At 36.5% G+C, this 27,983-nt stretch overlaps 3 protein-coding genes across 3 annotated transcripts; all 3 read left to right on the forward strand.

Moving 5' to 3' along the window:
- The first annotated feature begins 7,866 nt into the window (after positions 1-7,866).
- Positions 7,867-10,451, forward strand: LOC136070985 (probable zinc transporter 10). The gene is made up of 2 exons (XM_065781700.1): positions 7,867-8,010; positions 10,146-10,451. Exons 1-2 carry the CDS (start codon positions 7,867-7,869, stop codon positions 10,449-10,451), a joined length of 450 nt encoding a protein of 149 aa, XP_065637772.1.
- Positions 10,452-21,592: 11,141 nt separating this feature from the next.
- LOC136061036 (E3 ubiquitin-protein ligase RSL1-like) lies at positions 21,593-26,554 on the forward strand (the record flags this gene model as incomplete). The annotated part of the gene is made up of 4 exons (XM_065781701.1): positions 21,593-21,713; positions 21,903-22,608; positions 24,043-24,803; positions 26,389-26,554. Coding segments are annotated over exons 2-4 (1,320 nt in total), but the record flags the coding sequence as incomplete, so codon positions are not given.
- On the forward strand, positions 26,554-27,964 carry LOC136070989 (O-fucosyltransferase 23-like). Its single transcript, XM_065781722.1, is given in 3 exon segments — positions 26,554-26,860; positions 26,863-27,519; positions 27,522-27,964. Coding segments are annotated over 3 exon segments (1,038 nt in total). The 5' UTR covers positions 26,554-26,559; the 3' UTR covers positions 27,602-27,964.
- The last annotated feature ends 19 nt before the right edge of the window (positions 27,965-27,983 follow it).

The raw sequence follows: 27,983 nt of genomic DNA on the forward strand, positions 1-27,983 counted from the left end.
TCACTCCCTCTACTTAAATGTTGTTGTTTTCTCAATTTCTATTTTAATCAAGTGAGGATTTTCTTTTAAGGACAAAAACTCAATTATGCCTTTTTTTTTTTAAAATCAAACGGTGGATTGTTATATTAAAAATAATATAATATAATAACAAAGAAAAATAATATAATATAGGTGGTAATTAATTAATTTTTATAAAATGTTATTCTATTAATTAAATTGATAATAAGTAATAGTTTTTTTTAATGGTTATAAATAAATTATTTTTTTATATTATGTAATATGGATTGAAGTAAATTTATATAAATTACATTTTTTTTTTATCATTTCATTTTTCTTTTTAACAAAACAAAAGAGTTTTTTATGCCTCCATTTTTTCATCCTCCACACTTTTCCACCTCCAACCAAACACACTAAGGGTCTGTTTGGGACCCATTTATTTTGTTGAAACTAAAAACTTTTTGCTGAAAGTATTGTAGATAAAAGTAAAAGTTAGCTGAAATAGTAAAGTGTGACCCTATGAATAATACTAAAAAGTGCAGTGAAACCCATGAATAGTACAAAAAATAAGTTGAATAGTAAAATAAGTTGGCAAAATTAATTTTTGCTAAACACACTCTAAGGGTCTATTTGAGATCCGCTTATTTTGTTGAAACTGAAAACTTTTTATTGAAAGTACTGTAGATAAAGATAAAAGTTAGCTGAAATAGTACAGTGTGATTTATAAATAGTATCAAAAAGTACAGTGGGGCCCATGAATAGTAGTAAAAATAAGCTGAATAGTAAATTAAGCTGACTTTTTAATTTGGAGCCAAACATACACTAAGAGCATCCACACTAGTGGGTGCAAAATACAGAATGTGCAAAAATTTGCACAATATAGCATAAAATAACCTGCATCAGTGCTTGTAAAACTTTGCATAACTTTGCATGTATGCAAAATTGCTATAGTAACCATGCATATATGCATGGTTACTATAGCTTTGTATATGATTTTTTTTTTCTCTCTCCTCTCCCTTACCTTGTCAGACTCTCTCTTCAATATCAAGAAGAAGAAGAAGAAGAAGAAGAAGAAGAAGATAACCACAACATCTGCCCAACATCACAACAAACCACCACCAACATCCACCCACCATCACAACTAACCAACCACAACCACCACCACAGCCAACCCATTACAACATCAATTTAATCTAAACACAATCAACCCAAAATTAATGAAAAATCATCACAAACCCAACTTAAAATCAACTCAAAATAAAACACCGGAAAACCCATTTGGCAAAATACAAATCAACCCAAAACCCAAGCTACCACTACCATGGAATGCTTGCCACCGCCATAAGAGAGAAAGTGTGAGTGTATTGAGCCATGGAGGCTTGGTAGAGAGATTTTTTTTTTTTTTTTTCCAGATTTAAAGAGAGCACTGGTTTGATAGAGAGAAATGAGGAGAGAAAGAGAAAAAATTAGAAATGAAAAAGAATAAGAAGAAAGAAAGAATAGCAAAAGAAAAAGAAGAAGAAGAAAGAAAGAAGATGCCAAAGAAGAAAAAATGTAGAGGGAGAAAGATGAAGAAGAAGAAAAAGAAAAAGACAGAGAGAGAGTGTTCAGGTGGAGTGTGTGTGGGGTAAAGTGGTGGAGCTGTGGGTAAGTGAAATAATAAAAAAAATGGAGAGAAAGTATTATTTAAATAAAAGAGAGTGTATTATAAATAATTTGATGTGGATATTTTTGCAAAACGGTTGTATAAAATAAAAAAAAAAGTAGGTTTGTATTGTAAAATAGAAAGAAAATTTTGCACCCACTAGTGTGGGTGCTCTAATGTTACGTTTGGTTGGAGTGAAAATAGGGATGATGAAAAATAAAAGAGAGAAGTTATGAGTGATTTTGGGTGGGAAGGATATTTAGTTGTAGAGAAAATGGTAGGACTTGGTTGTTTTCTCCCCAGATCCACCACCCAAAAAAAAAAAAAAAAATTAGAGAGAAAATGAGGGAGGAGAGGTAGTTGGATTGAAGTTACCCATCTACCCCTTCCCCCATCCCTAAATAAAACTAATGTGATTTTTTTTTTCAGCCTTTTTTTTTCTCTTTCATTTTGAACATTTGAGTTACTTTCTTTATTTATTCTAACAATAATTTATTTCTTTAATAAAACATTTATAATGAAAAAAAGTTATGTAATTATAGTATGTGAGTAAATTTATACCACCTTTATTTTCTATCCCTCTACTTTTTCACTCTCCAATCCATAGTTGTCAAATCGTGAATGGTTTTTGTGGGGCCAGGAAATCGTACAGCCACGGCCCACTCCAGGCCTGACCCAAATGGCCCAGTCCAAGGAAGAATGGCTACCCAAGGCCAATTTGGGGAGAAAATCCTTTGGATCCACGCCGAGGATCCCCTCGTCCTCGGCGTACTAAGGACAACAGTAGGGGAGGGGGGACAGACCCAGAGCAAGTTGTCACCTCAACACTTAATACGTTCACCTAACCCTTCTGGTCGCATTAATGGGGATGCAACCCCCGGGCAGGGCTACATTGATCAGGGTGAACCACTTGAGCGCAGATACGACCTCTGATGGGACAAGCAGTCAGAGGAGAGGCCAATGAACGATCAACAGAAGGAGGAAGAGAGTAATATATAAGAGAGACAAGCAAAATGTAGAAGGGGGGGTTTTTTTTGGGTGAGTGCAAGGAGGAAAGAGCCTCCTCGGCCTATGGCCGAGGAGCATCTCCTAGCTGTAAATTGTTCCAAGTATTCCTTCAATAAAAGAAAGAGATGTTCATGCTTCGAGGACGCCGGTCAGCGCCTAAACCTTCAACCAACTCTCTACAAATTCATTGTTCTGGGTTCGTTGGGCCTATAACCAATCCCTTTTGGGCTTAGGCCACGAAAAGCGACCCTACAATTGGCGCCGTCTGTGAGAAGGATTAGCGCGCCGGCCGGCGCAACGGGCGACGGTTCTAAGTAGTCGTTCTATGAAAGATTGGTGGTGTTGCAAAAAAAAAAAAAAAAAGAAAAAAGAAAAAGAGGAACACAGCAGAAAGATAAAAGTAGCTTGATATTATTTCATAAATAAAAAAAAAAAAATTACAGATTACAATCAGAGGCTCAGGCAAGCGTGCTTTACAACTATTCCTACCAGCTAGTTCTACAATCAGAGGCCCAGGCGGACCCGCCCTAAAACTAGCTAGAGGGAAGTGTCAACCCGTGCTTTTATTGGCATCAAGAGAATGGGAGAACTTGACACTAAAAGCAGGGAAGAGGGAGGGCCAGCTTGTTTCAAGGCCACCAACAACTCCTTTCTCGTTGCGGCGGAGCTTGAACAAAGCGAGGAGCAGATGCAGGGGCACCGGGATGCCTTCCCCCGTGATGTTCCCTTGATTCTCTCCACTCCTCACGAGCGTTAGCTGTCGGAGACGGCAACACTCGGGCACCGGCCGTGACGTGAATTCACACATCTCCTCCGTCGGGGGTGCGCTCCGAGGAGAGACATTAGGTACTCCAACGACATCCCTCCGGGCCACCATGCGTGGCACCATCGGGGTTACGCCTGAACTCTGCCGCACCGGAAGCCCAATGGGGGCTGCGGCCATAATGGCTCTTGGCACGGATGCCCTCACACTCGCCCAAAGCCGCCTCATATCTACTGACTCCAGTCACAATTCCGGCGAGGTTATTAAAGGAGCTGAAGGGGTGTGTTTTTTCTGTTTGTGTTGGGAGGTTCATGATGTGTGAAGAAACCTTTCCCCCCGAAGAGCCTTATATAGGGGATAAATGTTGGTGAGAATTAATTCACGCAGAATTCGAAAAGAGAGTTGTCAACAGTGCTAATTATGAGGCTACCGAATTCCAAGGGGACCGTAGACCATTGAATTTGTGCTAATTCACGAGGACATTAATGAGGGCACGTCTCGCGCACCGAAACGTCAAGCACGGAACACGAACGGCCAAGGGACGCTTCGTAAGTGAAGAAATGGGGGCTCGAGCTGGACGCGAGGTTAACACCACGTGTGAGATCAAAATCCGACTCAAAGGAAGAATCATCTCCAGTAGAGCGGTCCGAAGACAAACCCCTACTTACAGAGAAATGAAAGCGTCAGACAGAACCAAGGCACTGCATGGTCCTCGGACTCAAGCCTGTGGAGAAACTACTCGCTCCTCTATACCTGGGTACTAGACAGAACTAAGGTATTGCATAGTCCTCGGATTCAAACTTATGGGAAAACTAGATACTTATAGAGAAATGAAAGCGTCAGACAGAACCAAGGCACTGCATGGTCCTCGGACTCAGGCCTGTGGGGAAACTACTCGTTCCTCTATACCTGGGTACTAAACAGAACCAAGGTATTGCATAGTCCTCGGACTCAAACCTATGGGGAAACTAGATACTTACAGAGAAATGAAAGCATCAGACAGAACTAAGGCACTGCATGGTCCTCGGACTCAGGCCTGTGGGGAAACTACTCGCTCCTCTATACCTGGGTACTAGACAGAACTAAGTTATTGCATAGTCCTCAGACTCAAACCTATGGGGAAACTAGATACTTACAGAGAAATGAAAGCGTTAGACAGAACCAAGGCACTGCATGGTCCTCGGACTCAGGCCTGTGGGGAAACTACTCGCTCCTCTATACCTGGGTACTAGACAGAACCAAGGTATTGCATGGTCCTCGGACTCAAACCTATGGGGAAACTAGATACTTACAGAGAAATGAAAGCGTTAGACAGAACCAAGGCACTGCATGGTCCTCGGACTCAGGCCTATGGGGAAACTACTCGCTCCTCTACGCCTGGGTACTAGACAGAACCAAGGTATTGCATGGTCCTCGGACTCAAACCTATGGGGAAACTAGATACTTACAGAGAAATGAAAGCGTTAGACAGAACCAAGGCACTGCATGGTCCTCGGACTCAGGCCTATGGGGAAACTACCCGCTTAATCAGACCATTGTGCCGAACAAAACAGGGGCGTTGCATAGCCCTCGGACTCAGGCCCACAAGGAGGCCAACCACAGAACATCCCAAGTTAGGAAAGGACCAAGCACCACAGGGCCCTTGAGACGCAAGAGAGCCGCCCATGCATACGTTCACTCTCCTTATCACCGTTACTGGCGCAACTGACCGACATGCAATTCAAGCTAAAGTCATACAGATCTAAGGAAGAAAGGAAAAGCAGGCAGCGTGTACACAAATAAACAACTCAAATGAAGGGAAATCAAATTTGCATTACAATAATGAGTTCGTAAAAATTGCATGGCAAGAGCCACAGTACATAGAAGAGAAGTATTACAAAATAAAATGACAACGTGAAAGCAGGACGAGCCGAGACGCCGGGGAGCCTACTCCTCTTGCTCAGGCTGGACAGAGGCAACCCCTGACCCCTCCGAGCCCCGGCCTGAGGGGATAGTCTGCGGGGGCACGTCGAGAGCAGCTACTTCCTCGGTGGTGGGGGCTGGATCATCGGAAGGGATCTCCATTATCTCTAAGAGCACCTCCTCACTTGAATGCTCCCCCAGTTCAGCTGCCCGCACCTCTTCAGCAATCTCCCCAACCTCAGGATCCTCAGGGACGGCCTCACGGATAGCAGGGGGATAATACACGTTCTCCGCCTTCCACAGGTCGAACGCAGCCTCCACCCCAGCCTGTTTGAGGGCCTCAGCCGGGACCTGGGAACAATATCGCCTACACACTCCCGGGACTTGAGCCCTATAGTCGGCCTCTACTGCAGCCACCCCATCAGCGTAGGCTGTGGCTTCGGCCTCCTCCTTGGCACGCTCGGCCATCTCCTTGCCACGATCAACCTCGTCCTTGGCCCGCAAGGCCTGGTCCCTGGCCCATTTTGTTGCCCTCTGATTCCCCTCGGCCTTAGCCACGTCAGCCCGCAGGTCAGTAATCAGATCCCTCGCGATCCGCAATTACTCCTCCGTCTCGCGCAGACGCCTCGTCTGCTCCGTGGCCTGGGTCTGGGCGCCCTCAAGACCAGACAGCGCATTGTCCCGCTCACTGGTCACCTCCTTCAGAGCCTTTCGGGCCTTAATGAGGTCAGCTTCGGAATTCTTCAGAGTATTGGTGGCCTGGTATCGCCAGTCGCGCTCCTTTTTAAGGGCATCCTTCTGATCGTTTGCCGCCCCGTCCAACGCAAAGATAGCTTGGACGGCCTGTCAGAATGACCAGTGTGTGATTAGCCCTATAAGAAGAAAAGAATGGGACAAGAATTGAGGTTATAGCCCTTACCATCCCCACATATCGCTTAAGGCTAAGGAAGACCTGCTCGCTCGTCAAAGAGTTAAGCTCAGCCATGTCCGCCGGGAGCAGTAGTCTCCTCTCCAATGCGTCTGCCACAAGCGTACCCTCGCCCTCATTGAAATCCCTAAGAGAGGCGTTATCCCTCAATGGCTCCCCGCAGAGCATCGGGGCCGAGAGCCAGGCGTCAGCCTCGGACGCGGTGGTGTCAACGACCTGCCTATCCGGACTTCTTCCGCCTATCTTAAGCTGCTGGGACGGCCGCAGAGTAGTATCCTCCTCCTGTGAGGACACCATCCTATCCCCCACGATTCTTTTGCCCTTATCCTTCTTTCTCTTAAGGCCAGCAGGCACGGACCCAGAAGGCGAGCGCGTCTGAGAAGGAGAAGGAGGAAGCTTCTGTCGAACAGAAGTCGACTTAGCCTTCGAATGTGGGGTAGGAGTTTTCTGTTGGGACTCCCCTGGCTGGCCCTCAAGCAGGTCCAACAACTTGGTGGTGGGTTTCCTCTTGTAACCCATTGTCGGCCGAAGAGGGGTTTCTGAAGCAAGGAGGTCTGCTTCGCTCAAATGGGGATCACCCAAGTCCCCGGGAGGATCCTCGAACTGATCAAGACGAGCGAAAACTTCAAACGCGTCCCCTTCCCCCTCTGGAGCTCCCTCGGCGGCCTCGGCAAACAGTTGGGAAGAGGAGGGGACGGCTAATGTGACAGCTTCCTGGTCGGAGGGCCCCTCGGGGATCGAAAATCCGTTCTTGGTCACAGTAATCCTCTGGAGCCGAGGATCGTTGGCGAGGATGACGTGCTTCGGAACCGGGAACGACTTCTGGGTAGGTGTATAACCCAAAATTATGTGGGCGGCTCTAACCTAGTTGTCGTCCTCGTTTACGTACACCGGCACCCTCAGCACCTTTTGCAAATCTTCCCGGTTGATCAAATGGAAGTGACGCTGGAAGGCGTGCGGGTCTGCAAATGGAAAGCACCAAGACGTTAGTAAAAAGAAAAGGGGGTAAAGAAAAAAGACGAGAGCTTGAAACCCTAGCTGTCTCCCACTGCCCCACCTGGTGTTCCCTCTGTTGTTGGGCAGTGAAGGCCATTGTGCCACTCCCCCGACACAATGAGGAAGTCCTCATAGAACCCCTTGCTGGACTCGGGGAGGCACTAAATGAGCCGCACCCTGTCGTCCCTCGTCTTCAAGTAATACGACTTGCCCTTAAAAAGCTGAAGATTATAACACCAGTTCACGTCATGGTGGGTCAACCTTAGCCCCATCTTCTCGTTCAGGGCGTCCACACAGCCCAGAATCCTAAAGACATTTATCCCACACTGGGTGGGGGCCAACCGAAAGTGCGTGAGGTAATCCCTCATCACCGGCCACATGGGGATCGTCATCCCCCCTTCAAGGAAGGCGACTACGGGAATCACCACCTCGCCCTCCTGCCTGTATATGCGCCACTCCCCGTCTTCACAATGTCTCAGATTCACGTTGCCAGGAATTTTATAGTCGGTGATGAATTTCTCCATCGCCTCCTCAGTATCGACGTACTTCTTAAACCTACCCATCCCCGTAGATGCCTAAAAGAACTAAGAAAGAACAGGCGAAATAGAAAAAATGGTAACGAGAAAGATGGGCCAAAGAGAGAGCGACTTACAGGAAAGAGAAAGGGCTCCTCGGATAGGCTTTTGTGCTGGAGGTGCTAGTAAGGGAGTGTCTGAACTCGGGAAGGGTGCACGAATATCCTCGATTACAAATGAGGAACAGGAAGAAGCGGTTCGTACGGGTATTTATACCCCAAATCGAGGAGCCATGCGAGTTTTCCCGCTCATGAATGCCAGACGAATCTCCACCGTTTGATGGATAACTCCTTCTTGGACGTGGGGAGCACAGAGCCGGCTGGATTTAATAATGGACACGTTACGTGCTCCGAAGTGTCAGCGACGTGCCCTTGGCAGATGGATGGGCCCCCAACACTAACAAGTAGTGGGGGGGGATGAGGCCGAGGATGTCAAAATCCTCCTCCCTGCCCAAGGATGCGTGCAGCAAGATTTTAAGGGGCTATTGTGGGGCCAAGAGATCGAACGGCCACGGCCCACTCCAAGCCAGGCCCAAGTGGCCCAATTCGAGGAGGGATGACTACCCAGGGCCAATTTGGGGAGCAAACTCTTCTTTGGATCCACGCCGAGGATCCCCTCGTCCTCGGCATATTAAGGATAACTGTAGGGGAGGGGGGACAGACCCAGAGCAAGTTGTCACCTCAGCACTTAATACGTTCACCTAACCCTTCTGGTCGCATTAATGGGGATGCAACCCCCGGGCAGGGCTACATCGATCAGGGTGAACCACTTGAGCGCGGATACGACCTCTAATGGGACAGGCAGCCAGAGGAGAGGCCAATGAACGATCAACAGAAGGAGGAAGAGAGTAATATATAAGAGAGACAAGCAAAATGTAATGGTGGGGTTTTTTGGGGAGGAACAAGAGGAAAAGAGCCTCCTCGGCCATGGGCCGAGGAGCATCTCCTAGCTGTAAATTGTTCCAAGTATTCCTTCAATAAGAGAAAAAGAGATGTTCATGCTTTTAGGACGCCGGTCAGCGCCTAAACCTTCAACCCACCCTCTACAAATTCATTGTTCTGGGTTCGTTGGGCCTATAACCAATCTCTTTTGGGCTTAGGCTACAAAAACCGACCTTACAATATATATATATATATTTGAAATTAGGACAGCATTACAAAGTGTTACTCTGGTTAAAATTACATCACTTAATAGTTTTATGTTACGATAAATCTACATTTGCATTATATTGCATTTTTAGACCATGTATATATGCTTGTAAGATATAAAAATAATTAAAGATAAATAGTTTTTCCATCTATAAATGTTTAGTATAAAATTTTTTGTATTTAAAATTATATAACAAAATTTTATGAAGTGGATATAAGATAAAGGCATTCGATTGACATAAAATTTAACTTGTATATTAAAACTAAATTAATAAAACATATAATTCACCTAAAAGATTTTTAAAATATTGATACAATAAAAAGTTAATAAAATTTGTAACAACATATATCCCTATATTTTATGCATATATAAGATTGAATTAAAACTCGACTTTAGCATTTTCTTTTCTATAAAAAAATAATAATAATAACTTCATCTAAGTTTGGACAAAGTTTAGCTACAAAATTAGTTGTAATTTTATACTATAATTTTACTCAATAAAATATATATTATTACATATTTTGAAAATCTAACCGTTGAATTATATGTTCTTTACGCTCTTAATATGCATATCAAATTTTATGTCAATTGGATATTATTTACTATATGATCTACAAACTTATATTTTATACATAATTTTAGCTACAAAAACTTGCTATTTAAAAAATTTATTGATGACATAGCTAGTGATCTTTAATTTTCTTGATATTTTGCAAGCACAGAAGATATAAGAAGAAGATGTAATCTAATGGTAGATTTATCAAAATTCACCTCCAATAAAAAGATATTGAGTAAGGATATAGTCTTAAGTTACAATCAATTTTATAGTTAAACTTTGTCCTTTAAGTTTTAACATATGCAATGTCGAAAGGATTTTTTTTAAAAAAAAATTATGCCGGAGGTGGAAGACTTTCTACTTTATTATTACAAGCAAGCAGCTGGTATATGTGTTTAGATACCTTACCAGTTACCATTTTGAATACAAAATACTAAAAAAAAAGGCACCACAGATCCCCTCTCGAGTCTCGATACAATTTACATAAACCTGTAGATTTCTTCAAAAGAATATGTTTTTATTATAAAATGAAATGCAGGTATTAGAACTGGAATTGTAAAATACCTGACTTATAAAATACCACTTTCACTCAAACAATTCTCTTTACATTAATTGTTCTTATACAGGCAGAATACAAGCTATTGAAGAAGGCAATTATGGTGTTCTTCTTCTCAGTGACTACCCCATTTGGAGTTGCCTTAGGGAATGCGTTGTCAAAAACGTACAAAGAAAATAGCCCTATTGCGTTGATCATCGTTGGATTACTTAATGCATCATCTGCTGGCGTTTTGATCTACATGGCTCTGGTTGATCTTCTTTCTGCAGATTTGATGGCTCCAAAGTTGCAAGCTAGCATTAAGCTCCAGATTAAATGTTTCTTGGCTGTTCTTTTGGGTGCTGGTGGCATGTCTTTGGTGGCAAAATGGGCATGAGATAATTAATTAAATAATGTTGAGAAAATCTATGTAACAAATTGAAAGATACATACGTGTTCAATAAAATGTATTATATTTTACTTATTTTTTGATGAGTAAGTCTTGTGTCACAACAATTTCTACTACTTTTGTCACAACTTGCCTAAGTGTCGAGTTGAAAGTGGTGGAAATAAAATGATAGGTCAATGTGAGTCCATGATTCTACCACTCACGAGTCGCCATATGGCAAAATTGTGGCAAAATTGTGAAATTAGTTGTGATACTAGACTTACTCTTTTTTTATCCTAAAATCAACCACAATTAATGATATCATGATCAATTATCTGAACGTGCTATACAATGACATTTTCTTTAATTATAGAATTTGATAGTTACTATAGAGAAGAAAGAATTTGAAACTTGAATGTTTTTATTGAAAAGACTAGAAAGTTTCAATAGACTGCAAAACTCTTGGTAATACAATTAATAACTTGTATTAAGGATTGACATTCTTATGACCCCCAACATTTGTTAAATCATGGGATCTAATCAATATCAAATGGTTAGATGGTCGCAAATCAACTTTTAACCTAAGCATGAGTGAGTTAGGGGAGGAAAAAAAAAACCACCCCAATTATCTCTCTTTTTGCTCCTACCAAATAAGTGGAAATAGTCTTTTATCCATTTTCTCCTGTCTTGTCCATCATTTCTAAAGCCACTCCTACCAAACACTCTTAATAAAGATGATTTCATGTCTAGCTATTCATGTATGTGTGATAGAAATGTAAAAAATACTCAAATAAGAGAAAATAATGAGATTAACCCTAGAGAGAGAGAGAGAGAGAGAGAGAGAGAGAGAGAGAGAGAATTGCAATGGAATTTATAAGGTTTGTTGCACGTGTGACTTATAAGTTATAAGGTTTTCTTTTCATTCTTTTATATAATTATTGAATTATTAATTAGTCCAAATTCTACAAATGGATCAGTAAATTATAATGGCTGAGATTTTTGAAATATTAATTGAAATCAGTTAAGCAACTTACCTTCTATTTTTAACAATTAGTTGTGAGGGTGTGAGCCAAAACCAAAAGGCAGATTTTTTTTTTTTTTTTTTTTTTTACAAATTTTATTATCTCATTTGTAAGAGTGGTTTTCATTATTTTTTTTAATAAATATTTTAATAGAAGGGTGTGAGCCAAAACCAAAAGGCAGATTTTTTTTTTTTTTTTTTTTTTTACAAATTTTATTATCTCATTTGTAAGAGTGGTTTTCATTATTTTTTTTAATAAATATTTTAATAGTTAAGGAAAAGAGATTTGAACCATTGACGTCTTTGTTAGAAATACTAAAATGTGTGAGTTGAGTTACAAAGTTTTTAGCTGATCCTTCACCAATTGAAGGACTTGAATTGTGGGGGAAAAAACTACTATTTTATGTTATATATGGTCCTATAATCCTATCAATCTTGATATTGGTTATCATAGCATAGATTATTCATACCAACCGATTAAAAACTGAAAGTTCATTCTAAACGCTGAAATTTATAAATAAATATAAAAAAAAATTCCCAGTAATCCAATTATTTTCAAACGTAACTCATTTGCGAGTAATAAATACTAATAGCAATCTAAAAAGTGTGCAATCTTTGAAATACTACTCCATTACTAAACATGAAGTAACCCACAAACAACCATGATCAATTGTAAAAGGCCCGAAGACTTGTCGCCCATGACATTCTTAATTTATAATGTGCTTGGCCCAATTCCATGTCCATTGTCTACTGTTACTTTCTTCATTTCATCTTATTTTATTCCATTGATTGTTTTCCCCTGTTTCAACTTTCAAGTCGGCTTTTTTTCCTTTTCTTTTTCTTTTTTTAAATTCATTGTTACCACTGAGTTACTCGGGGCTTAGCTTACTAAAAACACATTGAACCTGCAACTACATAAATATGCACTTCAAATCTCTATCCTTTAACCCTTCCTTCTCTAGTAAGATTTTTTATTAGACAAAAAAGAACCTTTTTTTTTTTTGGAGCAAAATACCCAAAAAAAATCCATATTATTGAATATAATTGATACTAGAGCATTTTTAGAAACGCAATCAAACACCAAAACACACATTTTTTTTCTGAAAATCTTTTTGGCTGAAAATATTTTATGATCAGAAATCATTTCATGTTGAAACAAATGCAACCTTGATAAAAATCCAAATGATATGAACCACAGAGCTTACTACTAAGAGTTAAGGAATTTATTAATCAGTTTTGAAATTTAGGGAAAATCTTGCAACTGTACCATAGTTTTTTTTTTTTTAAGGGGAGCAACTGTACCATAGTTAATTAGGGGAAAGGGTATCTCATATACAATAATATTGTACAAATTTGTTATTACACGCCCTTGCAACCAAGTACCATCTCCTTGTTCTTAAACTATTTTCTCTTTATTTTATTTTGACTAAATTATAAATCACACCATTTAACTTTGACATGTTTTTAATGTTTGATTTATTTTTCCCTTTTTAGTCTTTTAACAATTTCAATTTAATACTTCTATTTATTTCCATCCAAATCTTGTTTTTTGTTTTAGTATTTTGTTCACTTTTTAGAACAACATCATTTTGGCACACTTAATATTGTGGATTTTTTTAGTGTTTCTAATGGAGACACATCTAGGAACTTACATCCTCTCACCACTGGCTATCAAATTATCAAAAACAAAACGTTGTGTATTGAATAGAATATATTAATTAAAGGAATACTTTTTCAAAAAAAAAAAATTAAAGGACTACATAGAAAATGAATAAAAGTTAAAAATTGAAATAAGAAAAAAAAAATATATATATATATACACACACATATATAAAACTCAAAAACTAAAGAAAAAAAATATATATATATATACATACATATATAAAACTCAAAAACTAATTTAAAAACATATTAAAGTTAGAATGTGTAATTTGTAATTTAACATTTTATTTTTTTTTCTTTTCCTTTCATTTTTTCATGTATCCTTTTTAACAAACGTACAGTACATCTTATTGTTCAAAGTTAGATGTTAGGTGTTTTCAATTTATTAAATGTCTTTTACTTATTTGTATATTAATTAATCATTCTTAACCAACTATTACCGCATACCTTTAATACGGTGGTCACTTCACAAGTATAAAATGCTCGTGAGGTGTGAGAAGGCAATGACCGGAATTCAAGTCTCTAGAAGGGAGTTTCACATTCATTTACACTTAGATTATATTAGAGTAGAAATTTTACCTTGTAAAAAAAAAAAAAAAATCTTAACCGACTTAACAAAAGTTTGCTCAGCATTTTACTTGAAGGAGAAAAGGAGATTTAAACAATAAACATATAATAACTTTACAAAAAAGATGTCATTTCGACTATCGCTTCGACACCTAACCTATCTACTTTCTTAAATGTAATGTAATGAAAACATTAGCCATGTTTTTTGTTGCCCAGTCAATTTTTGATGGCAATCAGTCATTAAAGTCCTGATGATTCAATTCATGAAAATCATAGGATTCCTGTCTTCATCACTATTATATATCCTGGTTTCATATTACAATTAACCACGTTACCTACCATACCACCCACAAAAGATGTGAGTTAAACAATTAATTTCTATTGATAATGGAATGGCATTGGTAGGTTGCACAAGAAAGTGACTTGAATCCGAAAGATGCATCAGCATCAGCCCAATTCTGCTTTAATAATTTAGGTTATCATTCAGTAGAAGCAACAAATACCAATCCCATGCTATATTATTATGATCTAGACCACAGAGGTTCACTGGTTAAATTGTTGACTCTCAATCTTTCTTTCTTTCTTTTTTTGCTGAATAAAAATTTTTATTGCAGGAAACACACCCACACCCATATGGAATAACGCCCAGTGCCTTATAACTTGCTTCACGCAACTAATTATCACTGCAGTTTTGGTTATAACGTGTGAGTTTAAGGTTTATCGAAAAAAAAATTATTAAAGACAGAACATGGCACATTAAAAGCAGCCTGAGTAATCTCCTTCAAGATTAACCTTAAGTTTGGATGGAGGCTAACCATTTCATTTCTTTCCATCTCCACCATTTCAAACATACATACCCTAGAAGTTAACAAAACTTGGAGGGCTAAATCCCAGAAGTAGTTACCTTTTTATTCAAAGGTAATTTTGTGGTATATATCCTCAAAAATCAATGACTAATTAATATATCATTTAGAGAAAAAAAAAAAAAACAATTTGGCCAAACAAACAAGGGTTAGAGACAAATAAAAAAGTGTGTACCAAAGAATGACTTTTCCAAAAAAAGAAAAATATTGACCTTCCAACAAAAACACAGTAATATTTTGGCTTGAAATTAATTTATATTGAATAACACTTGGAAACATTATTTTGACGTCTTTGATGGTATGCTCTCTTATTTCGTGCTCAATAAACATTATAATTACTCTTTCGTCCCTTTTTTTTTTTTCTCTATTCCATTTTAAGATGTCTCAAAATATTGTCTTATTTTAAAAATAAAAGTCATTAATTTACTAATGTTCTATTATACTCCTATTAATTTACTAATTCAATTTTTTGATAAATTTTTTTAAGGGTGGTTTTGGAAACTTATATATTTTTAAAAGGTAGACAAGAAATAAATGATGTCCCATTAAAATGTTTGACTTTTCAAACAAGACAAAAAAAAGTGAGACGGAATAAATGATGTCCACTTGGAGTATTTTCTTAAAGTATCATTAATTGTGATATTTTAAGTCAAAAAAAAGAAAGGATTAAAAAAAAAATGACATAAGCTCATTACTGAAAGGGGAGAAACATAAGTAGGTACTTTTTTTTGCTTGCATTAACATAAACATGCAGGTTATATGGATCTGTTGGACAAGGGAATATTGTTTGGTTTCTCATAGGTGTTACTATAGAATAGAATTCCTGATTATGACACATACATATTTATAGTGGCAATTTGTGAGACATAGATATGTCATTAAAAGGTAGATTTTCAGTGCAAGATACATATATTTTTTGATGAAAGTGCAAGATATATATGTATACACACATACGATAAAGTAAACGATTAATTAATGTGGAATTAGTCTTGTATTGATAGTCCAAAACATCCAAAGTGGTGGGACATAAGAGACAAGACAAAAACCTCTAGTGTTCACACTGCTACAAGAATATAGAAATGAGATATCAAAATATCATTTTTTTTTATTAAAAAAAATAGAAGGAGACAGTGGGCAATCATTATTGTCTCATTTTCCGACCTCATTGTCAGTGAGATAATTTTTTATTAAAAAAAAAAAAAAAAAAAAAAAAAAAAAGGAAATGTTAATGGCGTTGAAAAGTAAAAACAAAGTCCACATATTTTCCTTCAATTAGACAGACAATAAGAAAGACCCATGTGATTGTGCAGCATGGCATTGGTTCTCTTTTTTTTTTTGAGAAAGAGCATTGGTTCTCTTAAACCAAGCTTTCTGACTGAGAATCTAACATTATTATTATTTTGATTTTAACGCCTTTATTTTTTAATTGTCCTCCAATCGAAGTTTTATCTTGGTGATTGAGGGAATAACTTGGAAGGGGCGTAGCAGTTTACTATACATTTAATATTTCAACCCTATATGCTTGGTGTATTGCACTGGCTTTCAAACCGGTTCAACCTCTACAGTTCAAAACCAAGTACATATCCTATATTTATAATTCCATATGGATTTTTTTTAATAGCATAGATTAATAATTTAATATCCTCTTAATGATCAAAGCTCATTCCATGGATGGGATGTAATTTTACACACACATCAAAAAAAAAAAATATATATATATATATATATATAAACAGAGACTCCACATGAGAAAACATAAGGTTCTGTTAAGTGTCACATTTTATGCATAGAAAATTAAAATATTCTTAAGTGACACATAAGGGATAAGAACAAATTCAATATTGACTTTTTGTTTCGTTTGGTTCAATATTTCAAGACTTTTCTAATTAATAAATAAATATTTTTTGTATCATTTGGTTCAATGTTTCAAGATTTTTCACCTCTCACACATACACACAAGTCTCTTTACATTTTAATTCACAATTTTCACCTCTTACACTTCTACTTCTTTATATATACCTACTCACAGTCTTTCATATCATCTCATGTCAAATACACACAAACCAAAAACGATATCATTTACCTTCAATTTTTGAACGACACCTACCTAGCTCTAACATCGTTGTTTCATTTAATCCTAACTTGTATGAATTGACTACAACCAAGGAAAGGGGGATTGAATTTTATATTGAGTGACAACGGCAAATACAATTTTGATGTTAAGGTCGGACACTGCAAATTTGTGGGTTATGTAAATGAAGTGATTAACTGCGGATGTTTAGGACGTGTATTTTGTTTTAGAATTACAAAGAAAGAGAAAGACACATTCCATATCAATCTTTATTTTATAATATTCCTCTAAAGTTGTTTTTTTTTTTTTCCTCATTATTTCAGTTGAATAATTATAATAGATATGTGTGTACAATTTATAATTGCCGTTTTTATGATGAATTTATTACTAATAAAGTTCTACAACAATTATGCTATAATACTTATAGAACACTCCAAAATCATCTTACATAAAATATTACAATATTATCCGTGAATTACACAAATAACGTGCTACCATATATTAATCAAAAGCTAAGGAGGAGGACCTTGGACCATCTCTATCTCTGGAGTTGAAAACCTAAACTAGAATAGTTGGAATAGATAAAGGTCCATCCCAATTACAATGTGCGCCCCAACAAGCAAGGCTATGTGCTAAATAATTGGACAAAATTGCAAAATGCCCATTTTGGGCAAACTAAGCAGTGTTTTGTCCTCTTTCTCAAACTAATTAGGGAAATACCCCTCTTTTGAAAATCAAGTTTCTCAAAATTGATTTAGGCCCTATAGCGGCGTTTTTAAGAAGCCTATAGTGACGTTTTCAGAACCTATAGTAGCGTTTTGTAACTCAATTTATATAAAATCGAGTTATATGTAAAAAAAATTAAAAAAATTACCTATAACTCGATTTATTGGAAGTCGAGTTACAAAATGTCACTATAGGTCCTGAAAACGTCACTATAGGTCTTTAAAATTGCCGCTATAGGGCTCCAATTTTTTTTTTTTTTTTTTTTTATAACTCGATTTTGAGAAAGATGAGCATTTCCCTAATTAGTTTGAAAAATAGGGCAAAACGCTGCTTAGTTTGCCCAAAATGGGCATTTTGCAATTTTGTCCCTAAATAATTCAAGTTCTGTTTACAAAACAAAAATCCTAGCATGAAACAGATTCTATACCCAAAGAAACAAACAACCTAGCGGAGGAGATTGTAAGTTGTCAATCACCGATTTAGAGTCTCCTTCAAACTAAACAAACTTAAGCTGGTAATTAAACTATCAGTTTCAAAGCTATGAGGACAGCATTGACTTCACCAATAATTGGCTGAGAATGACGCAATATGGAGGTTTGAGCTAAAATGATTTCACCAACATCATTTTTGCCGATCGCAATAGCTATGGAGAAAGGTCTAATGGTCACGTCAAAATTAATCTTTACCCACCCACCCTAGTTGAGGAAGTTGCCACTAGTGAAGCTGGGAGAGATTTTAGTGCAGATGAAGCTGCCAAGTGTTCATGATAGGCTCTACTTATATTCACAAGAGCCATTTATGAATCAAGAGTAATGTTAAATTACCGATTGTCCCAAAAGCTTAAGCTGTTGGGATATGGTAAATTTAATTATTTAACCAATACTTCTAACACTCCCCCTCACGTGTGGGCCGAAACTATCTTTTAATAGGTGAGGCCCAACACGTGGGAATTTAAATGGGAGGTAGAGTGGAGGAGACAAGGATCGAACTCAGGATCACATGCTCTGATACCATGTTAAATTACCGATTGTCCCAAAAGCTTAAGCTGTTGGGATATGGTAAATTTAATCATTTAACCAATACTTCTAACAAGTAAGACCAACAAAAATACTTTGATTTTGAATCCACACAAAATATTATTAAAGATGATAGTATTGATTTTTTTGTGACCAATGAAAAATATCTTCAATAAGGCTATATATATATATATTCCTAAATCATATATTTTGCTTAAAGTAGTTGCTTTCTCCACACAAATTTTAAATTGTTCACTCTTTAAGTAATCTCATCCAAGTCATATCTCATGAATACGGTGGCTAGTTGTTCACTTATGGAACATTTATAAAAACAATCGCAACAATTGCAATTGCAATTAAGTTATTCTTTTTATAGAAATATTACTTAAATTTTATCAAATCAGGATGAAAAATTTTAGTGAAAGACTAGACTACAATACCATTTAGCTAATTTATAGGCTGCTGGATTTACCTCACGATAAACCTAGCTAAAGGATAAAGAATCAAGATCAACAAATGCATAGTTAACTGCCAATACAAAATTAAGCAATCTCCATGAAACTTGAGAAATAGGAGCCCTTATAGAATCTATGCATATCTTGGAGTCGTTTTCGATTACAAAGTGAAAGGCATGCAACTTAGTAGCAATATGATGTGCCAAAATAATTGTCTTGGCCTCTGCAACTCTGCTTAAAGAGGGACATTGGTATTTACCTTCTTTGAGTGAGCAAAAACCAATTTCCCTCTTCACTCCTCAGTCTCTAACTACCACAACCATGGAAGAAAAACTTTGCTTAACTACAGCATCACAATTAAGTTTGAAGGAGTCATGAGACTCATGACTTGGTTATTTTCCTCGTTGAACCGCAACACATATGGTGGGTCAAGTAGCATTTCAATCAACTAAGATATAGATGATAATTGTAGGTTGTCCCATCTAATACTCCATTAACTCCAAATCAAAGATATTCAGTTGTTTAATTTTGTCAATTAAAGTCCCAAAGTTATGAAATCATTTAAATTTGAAACGCCCATCTCTTTTTTGTTTTTAGTCTTTGTTATTTTTAACATTAACTGAATATAAAAAAGTGGAAAATTGTTGATAAAACATTGCATTTTACTTGAGGCTTGTTCATAACTCAAATTAGTACCATTGAACATAGGGTATAAAGAAAGAAAGCTCCGCTTAGAGAGAGATTGCTTCATTTAGACAAAGAAAGTGAAAATAAATCTTTTATGCCATAAGATGCTAATTACTTATAAATTAAATTCTGTAAAGATGTGATGTAAAACTCATGTTTTATCTCTCTAACCTCAACATACTACGTCATCTTATTACATATTTAAGAATAAGTATAACCATACTCAGTCAATTCTAATACCCATATATAAATCCAACCAAATTAAGAGTTTATTGAAATGTTATTAGATGTGATATGATGCATTAAATTTTAAGTAAAATGTTGATGTAGTAATCTCTTATTGGATAATGTAAAACATGAGTTTTACACCTCATCCTTACCAAATTCGAACTCAATTATTTATGTGAAATGCAAATTTTTATAAAATGTTTTCATTATTTTCTATACTCTATTACAACTTGGAATAAAAAAGATTGAGGTTCTAATTGGGAAGATGAAAAAGAGTACGTTATATATATATATATATATAGAAAAAAAAAGTCTGAATTTGATAATGATAGAGTGTAAAACTCATATTTTACACAATCTAATAAGAGATTACCACATCAGCATTATACTTGGAATTCAACATATCTTGCCACACTTAATAACATTTTAATAAACTCCTAATTTAGTTAGATTTATATATGGACATTATAATTAATTGGGTATGGTTGTATTTATTCTTAAATATGTGATAAAATAATATAGCATATTGGGATTGGCGGGGTAAAGCATAGGTTTTACACTGCATCCTTACAAAATTTAATTTCGATGAAAAATATGGACCTAATATGAATTTTCTAATTTTTTATTATATTATATATATGATTATTCACTTTTTTATATAATCAATATTTTTTTGAGAAACTTTTTATATAATTAAATATGATTATTCACTTGCTATTTGCTATATATATATTTATTTATTTTTATACTCGGGAAGAGAGGTGATTAATTTAGTAGAAATGTGGAGAATTGTACAAACCCAAACTGTATGTAATGAAGCACAGAGAAGAATGCCAGCAAAGCAGAGAGAGACAGAGACAGAGACAGAGAGCACCTCCCTTTCCGCTTACGCCAATTAACAACAGTAGTAACTGATGATTCTCTCTCCACATCCTAATCTTAATCTAAACTCTGAACTCTAAACAAAGAAAGGAAAAAAAAAACAACATTTTGGTAATCTAAACTCTGAACTCTAAACAAAGAAAGGAAAAAAAAAAAAAAAAAAACAACATTTTGGTAAGGAAGCTGTTACTGTTCTTTACTCGTCAGATTAGGGTTTTCTTTTTCTTTTTATTTACTCATACTGTCACACACACACACACACACACACACACAAATCGCAGATTGGATCAAACCCACCATGGTATGGAAGCTTTACTTCTTGCCTTTCAATTCAATCTGCACACTTTTATATATCAAATATATTATTTTCCTGGTTTTTTTTTTTGCCTACAAGTTTAGCGATTAATCTATTTTGTCATTTTTTTGTTGGGGATAAATAAGCTTAAATATTGAATTTTGGATTGATTCCTTGATGGGTTTTTATTTTCAGGTGTTGATTTTGTAAGAGGAGCTTAAAGATCACTGTTTTGATATGAATCTTCCTTTGTGATTTTTTGGAGGAGTTTGCAGTTTTGGGTGGACTTTGTCTTTGATGGGTTTTTCTTGTATATTAATCTAGAAGTAGGGGCTGAAAGATCACTGCTTGACAAGGATTTTTCTTTGTGATTTTGGGAGATATAGTTGACGAAATACATAGTTTCAGATCGATTTGCTCATGGGTCAAGCTTAGATTTTGATATAAGTCACATCTTGAAGTATAAGCAGTTGTGGATTAGTTGAGAGTTGAGAAAGTGGTATTGGAAATGGAGAATCAGGCAGTTCATGTGAATATCGTCAGGGAAGAAGATGATGAAGATTTTTGTAGTTGTTGTGAAGATGAGGAAGTGTGGAAGGAGACTGAAGAATTGGTGAAATCTGAACTCTAAACAAAGAAAGGAAAAAAAAAAAAAAAAAAACAACATTTTGGTAAGGAAGCTGTTACTGTTCTTTACTCGTCAGATTAGGGTTTTCTTTTTCTTTTTATTTACTCATACTGTCACACACACACACACACACACACACACAAATCGCAGATTGGATCAAACCCACCATGGTATGGAAGCTTTACTTCTTGCCTTTCAATTCAATCTGCACACTTTTATATATCAAATATATTATTTTCCTGGTTTTTTTTTTTGCCTACAAGTTTAGCGATTAATCTATTTTGTCATTTTTTTGTTGGGGATAAATAAGCTTAAATATTGAATTTTGGATTGATTCCTTGATGGGTTTTTATTTTCAGGTGTTGATTTTGTAAGAGGAGCTTAAAGATCACTGTTTTGATATGAATCTTCCTTTGTGATTTTTTGGAGGAGTTTGCAGTTTTGGGTGGACTTTGTCTTTGATGGGTTTTTCTTGTATATTAATCTAGAAGTAGGGGCTGAAAGATCACTGCTTGACAAGGATTTTTCTTTGTGATTTTGGGAGATATAGTTGACGAAATACATAGTTTCAGATCGATTTGCTCATGGGTCAAGCTTAGATTTTGATATAAGTCACATCTTGAAGTATAAGCAGTTGTGGATTAGTTGAGAGTTGAGAAAGTGGTATTGGAAATGGAGAATCAGGCAGTTCATGTGAATATCGTCAGGGAAGAAGATGATGAAGATTTTTGTAGTTGTTGTGAAGATGAGGAAGTGTGGAAGGAGACTGAAGAATTGGTGAAGGAAGAGTCAAAAGAAGATCTTGATGAATTTTCAGTGAAGATGTTCTTCAAGGGCATCTCAATATCTGATGTTGAAGACTCTGGTTCTGGGATTTCTGGAATTGGAGTGGTCATGGAAAGATCAGCCAATGTTCCTGTTATTCAGGTGCAGAAAAAGCTTGATCTTTATGTTGAGGAATCTGTGGCTGAATACTTAGCTCTAATGGATGGTCTGGTGGAGGCTGCCCAAAATAACATCAGGAGGGTATATGCTTTTACCGATTCCGAGTTGTTGTTTGACCAGGTGAGTCATTCATTCATTCTGAAATTGGCATTGCTCTTCTAAAATTCTTAAAAATTTCTCAATCTCAGATGATAAGATTTGCATAATCAAATTTGAAAATCGTTGCCATTGTTGATATAAGTTTTGCATGAGGTTTTAGAAATTGGCATTGTTATATGAGTATATTGCCATTGTTTTATCATTTTATAGTTTGTCATTCTTCAGAATTTCTTGATGCAAAACATAGAATTTTATTATTTTCTTTTTCAGTTTTGTTGCTTTTTTAATTTCTATACTCTGAAATTTAATTTTGTGTGTGTGTGTGTGTGTTTTTTTTTAAAATTAATTCTGGTTTACTTTCATTTGTTATAAGGGGGGTTGTTTCTTTCTTTGGAGGGACAATTTTACAGGTTCATTACGAAATGCAATTTCAGCATTATGTATTCCACTTAAGAAAAATGAGACCAGTTTATATTTTTCGTGCGTCTATAACTTTCCTCTAATGATGAATTGCCTTGGCAAAGTTGTTCCTTTGGGTTGTAACTTGTAACTCCTATGCTTCTTGGGGCACAAGAATAGTGGATAATCTTGTAAACATGGTTCTAAATGAATCTCAGCATTAGCTCTTACTTAAAGACAATATAAGAAGGAATTTGGGATTTGGTGACAAGGGATGGCAGGGAAAGTATCGAAGTATTCTTCTGGCTTAATAATTGAATCAGTCGTTGTCGTTGACATTGAATTGGAGAATTATTTTTTAGTGAAAAAATGGTGCAAAAATGAACCTTTAGAACCAAGTATGAAGAGAAATAATCACAATTATCTCTTTCTGGATTTACTTGAACCCATGAATTATGAACCTGTCATTAACATCGTTGTTAAGCATGAGCTTCTTTGATTTGGTCTGGATATGAAGTTGGTAGTATTTATTAATCTAAAAAAATTAATAAACAATGGATTTTCTATCAATCCATAGTTGCATGAGGTATGTATTCTCCGGACAAACTAAGATAGCACTACAGCTTGCTCACAAATGGTTAAACTGGCACTAAACTTGATCTTTTCTAATTTGGAATAAATAAGATCATATGTCACATGGAGCTTACTACATTAATACCAATGGTTGTCTCTAATGGAAGGACAATTTTGAGACAAGAGGTAGAGAGGGGACATTGATAAATTGAAAATTTAGGGAGGAGATGTAAAGTCTGAAAACTCCAAAGTTTTGGTTTGCTAGATAATTTACCTGTTTCTGGAATAAAGGATGGTGTCATGTCATTGCTTATGGGGAATTTCTTGATTTTACCTTACATGGATTTAATTGAAATAATGCATTTTTCAGCATGATTGTTATTGCATGTGATTGATAGCTAACAACACAAATAGTGTGTGTATATATATATATATATTTGAGTTTTTAAATGTGATTTGGTGTGTGGTTTGAATCTCTTACAGTTATCACATGAGGAAAAGCTTGAGATCCCGCTTCTGATGGCACTTAGGGAAAGGATTCTAGAACATGCCAGTAATCTTGAAGCGTTTGATTTGAAACTTGTTCCCAGTATTGATCTTGAGCAGCCTTTGCAACTAGCCAAAGTGGCAATTGGGGTTGTTTCTTTTCCTTCCCAGGGTGATAAATCACTTGAAAACTGTTTTATCTGTCGTGATGACAAGCAATCGCTGATGATGATTACCATGAAATGTTCTCACAAGTTCTGCTCGAATTGTATGAGAACCTATGCTGATGGGAAAGTGCAGTCCTCTCAAGTCCCAATAAAATGCCCTCAGATGGGATGCAAATATTACATCTCTACCGCTGAGTGCAGATCCTTTCTTCCAGTCACTTCCTTTGAATCTTTAGAGAGAGCACTTGCTGAAGCAAATGTTCTCCATTCAGATAGAATCTACTGCCCATATTCAAATTGTTCTGTCCTGCTTGATCCTCGTGAATGTTTGTCAACTAGAGCAAGTTCATCTAGTCAATCAGATACTAGCTGTGTTGACTGCCCAGTTTGCCATAGGCTTATCTGCTGTGTATGTGGTGTTCCTTGGCATTCTTCGATGAGATGTGAAGACTACCAAAACCTCCCATTGGAAGAGAGAGATGCTGCAGACATTACCTTGCATCGCTTGGCACAAAATCAAAGGTGGAAACGATGTCAGCAGTGCCGTAGAATGATTGAGCTTACTCAAGGTTGCTACCACATGACCTGCCGGTATGGGACTTTCTTTCTACTTTTTTCTGAGATCTTGTTTTAGAGATGTTCATTTATTGAATGATGTAAAGCTGATCTGACCATGATTTATTCTTGGAATCTTAGAAACTGATTTTGATGTAGTAGCAGTGTGTTTTAGATATTGACCTTATAAATTAAATGCATCAGTAGCCTACAAACCTACCTTTATTGATGACAGAACAAATAATTTATTGCCCAGATCCAACCCAAATAGAAAGTGTTGTGACTACACTTACAAGTTACAGCAACAACAAAGGCCTAGTCCCAAATTTTTTGGGGTCAGCTATGGATCCTCTACAGATTAGTTAGGGTCAGCCACATCTATTCTTTTCCTCCATCTTATTCAATCCAGCCATGAAAAACAATATAATCATCCTCTCTCACCTACATATCCCTTACCATCATATTGTACTCGTATAGATTATATTATTATTACTAAAAAGTATCCTAACAAAAGCTGAATGGATAATAAGTAAAATATTAAGTCAATTTTGAAACTCTCAATGTTCATGCAGTCAAAGCTTTAAGAATAGAATTTTCTTTTTGTGATTATTAAACTTCAGACAATGCAACAGTTCCTGCAGGGATTTTAAGGTATCCAGTGCAGCTGATCCAAATATCAGTCCAGCCAATTAAAAAATGATAATCAATCTTTCTTGATAATTAAATTTTTACACCAGGTTTGGTACCATCAGATCTTTTCCAAAAATCATGTATAAATTATAGTGTCAGTGTTTCGTTTATAATAGTAAGAGAACCAATGTGCCTTGGTCCTATTGAGCCCCAATTTGGCATCACACATGCTTAGGAGTATAAATATTGGCCTTAATGATGCTCCACAACCAAGAAAGGAATTGAAAGCAGAGAGAGAGAGAGATGCAAATTTTTCTTGATGCGGTGAATCTAACTTCTCAAGTTCTTTTGATGCCCATATTTTTCTTAGCTCTCTGGATAAGTGATTGGATTAGGAAATTTAGATACTAATTTTTAAGAAAGTTGATTTCTATGTACATCATATTCGCCTTTGTATTTGTTAAGATTAACCTGGATTCATTTTGTTCTCTTTCTGCTGGGAGATGACACCTGGAGTGAACTAAATTTAGATCTTTACTAGTTGAATTTCCTTCCATACTTGGAACCTTTCTTTTAATTTAACAAATGGAGTGGAATTTTCTGTTGACTGCATCTTATGATTTGATTAAGATGGGAGTAAGCTGTTGATGATTCATGTTAACACTCAAATCACAGCTGCAACCATAAAGTTCAAAATGTTTATTTCTTATAATTAAACTCAAAATAACCCAGCCAAACCTTTATAAAAGTGTAAACTAAGTATGATGATTTTTAAGGTAAAGACAATAAGTGTAAAAACTAACTATTTTGATTCTGGTACCTTAGGAAAGATTTAGGATTGTTAGGTCACTTTGCTTGGTATTCTTTCAATATTTTGTATGCACAAATGCACTGCATTATAGTGCTGAATTATGGATTATATTTATATTCAACTTTGATGGCATGATTTTAAGTTGCCAGAGACAATTTTGTTAACATCTCTCATTTTCAGGTGTGGACATGAGTTCTGTTATTCTTGTGGTGCGGAATATAGTGAAGGCCAACAGACCTGTCAATGTGCCTTTTGGGATGAAGACAACTCTGAAGACTTTACCCACTCTATGCAAGAATCGGAACAATGGGCATGGGAGACTTTCAATTCGCTCCCTATGATTATGCTAGAATGCTGAACCGAACTCTTTTGATGCCTAGCTTAAGTGCTTCCTTGTTTTACAAAGAAGTTGATCTCTTGAAACCAATTTCCTTTGATAAAGTGTTCCAATTTGACAAGTTCAATTCACTCTGCGCTGGATTTGTCCGATTGGGTCGATACTCGGATCTTTTTAATCAGACTGGAGTGTTTGAGCTTCATAAAGGAAGTGGAAGGAAGTGGACAATTGAGAGAGATTTAGATCAGTTGAGACAGCATACAGAGGACCCTATTGATGGATATGAGGTGATACGCATAGCTGGGAAGAACCCTTTTTGTGGCATGATCATTGGCCTGTTGAGGACTATGCCAAGGTCTTTGAGTGCTTAGTTTTGGTGGATGAGATTACCAAAGAAGCAGATAAAGTTGTAACAAAGATTAGAGAGAAAGTAATGGAGCTGAGAAGCAATACCGAGCCTGTACAAGATGGGGCTAATTCTGAGGGGTCTACATTGCAGCTAGTCCCTTATGTAGCTGTCCATATGAGGATAGAGATAGATTGGATGATTCACTGTAAGAAGTTAGAGCAGAGATTAAACATAAGCCAAATTTGTAGCAGCAAGGAGGAGATTATTGAAAGAGTGGGTAACATTGTGGGCCTGAAGACCCCAACTGTAGTTTACCTTGCTGTGGCTGATAGTCTTCTTGAAGATTCTTCTATATTGAATGGTTGGAAGGAAGGCTTGCTTCCTTTGGAGAAGAAGAAATTGGGTGTTGATGGAATTTACAAGAAGTATCCCTATCTCATTCAATCAGCAATTGATTATGAAGTGTGTTTAAGGGCTGATGTCTTTGTTGGCAACAGCTTTTCTACATTTTCAAGTCTCATAGCTCTTGAGAGAACACAGAAGATGATCAAAATGGGCGTCACAAGCTCGTGCGGGATGCATGTAAGGTGGCCATCATATGCGTATAACATATTAGGGGAATCGAAGGGCCTCGAAGCTGGATGACAAATATGTCAGATTCAAGCCTTCAAGCTATTAGCTATGGCTCTAATGACATCTCTTGTTGATGTTCATGGTATGTGATTCTGCTGCGATCTTTCCCATTTGATGGAGTTATTGAGGTTGCTTTCCTTTTTGAAATATATAGATAGTTACACTGTCATACACTGGCAGAATTGGTTGGTATAGTTACAATTTAACAGGGAATTTTATTTATTTATTTTTTCATAGACAAAATCAGTGATAGATAATGTCCAGATAGCAGTTTGATACTGAATTGGTACATGTTGCCCTTATGTAATTTTGTGTATTGCTTTTTTTTTTTCTTCAACTCAGTGGCTACATCTTTTGTAGATTTTCCTACAGCACTCTTATGTAATCACTTGTACATTTATTATTCAGTAATAGAGATCCCTTCAGATTTCGCATTACTTGTTGGATTTTCTATGT

This window comes from Quercus suber, unplaced genomic scaffold, assembly GCF_002906115.3.
Source record: "Quercus suber isolate HL8 unplaced genomic scaffold, Cork oak 2.0 scaffold_276, whole genome shotgun sequence".
Classification (NCBI taxonomy): Eukaryota; Viridiplantae; Streptophyta; class Magnoliopsida; order Fagales; family Fagaceae; genus Quercus; species Quercus suber.

What these genes read in the sequence shown, in the direction of transcription:
- LOC136070985 (XM_065781700.1), top strand. Translation starts at nt 7,867, where the DNA reads ATGGGCCAAAGAGAGAGCGACTTACAGGAAAGAGAAAGGGCTCCTCGG. An exon ending in ATGAGGAACAGGAAGAAGCG is followed by an intron (nt 8,011 to 10,145) that starts GTTCGTACGGGT and finishes GTTCTTATACAG; the next exon opens with GCAGAATACAAGCTATTGAA.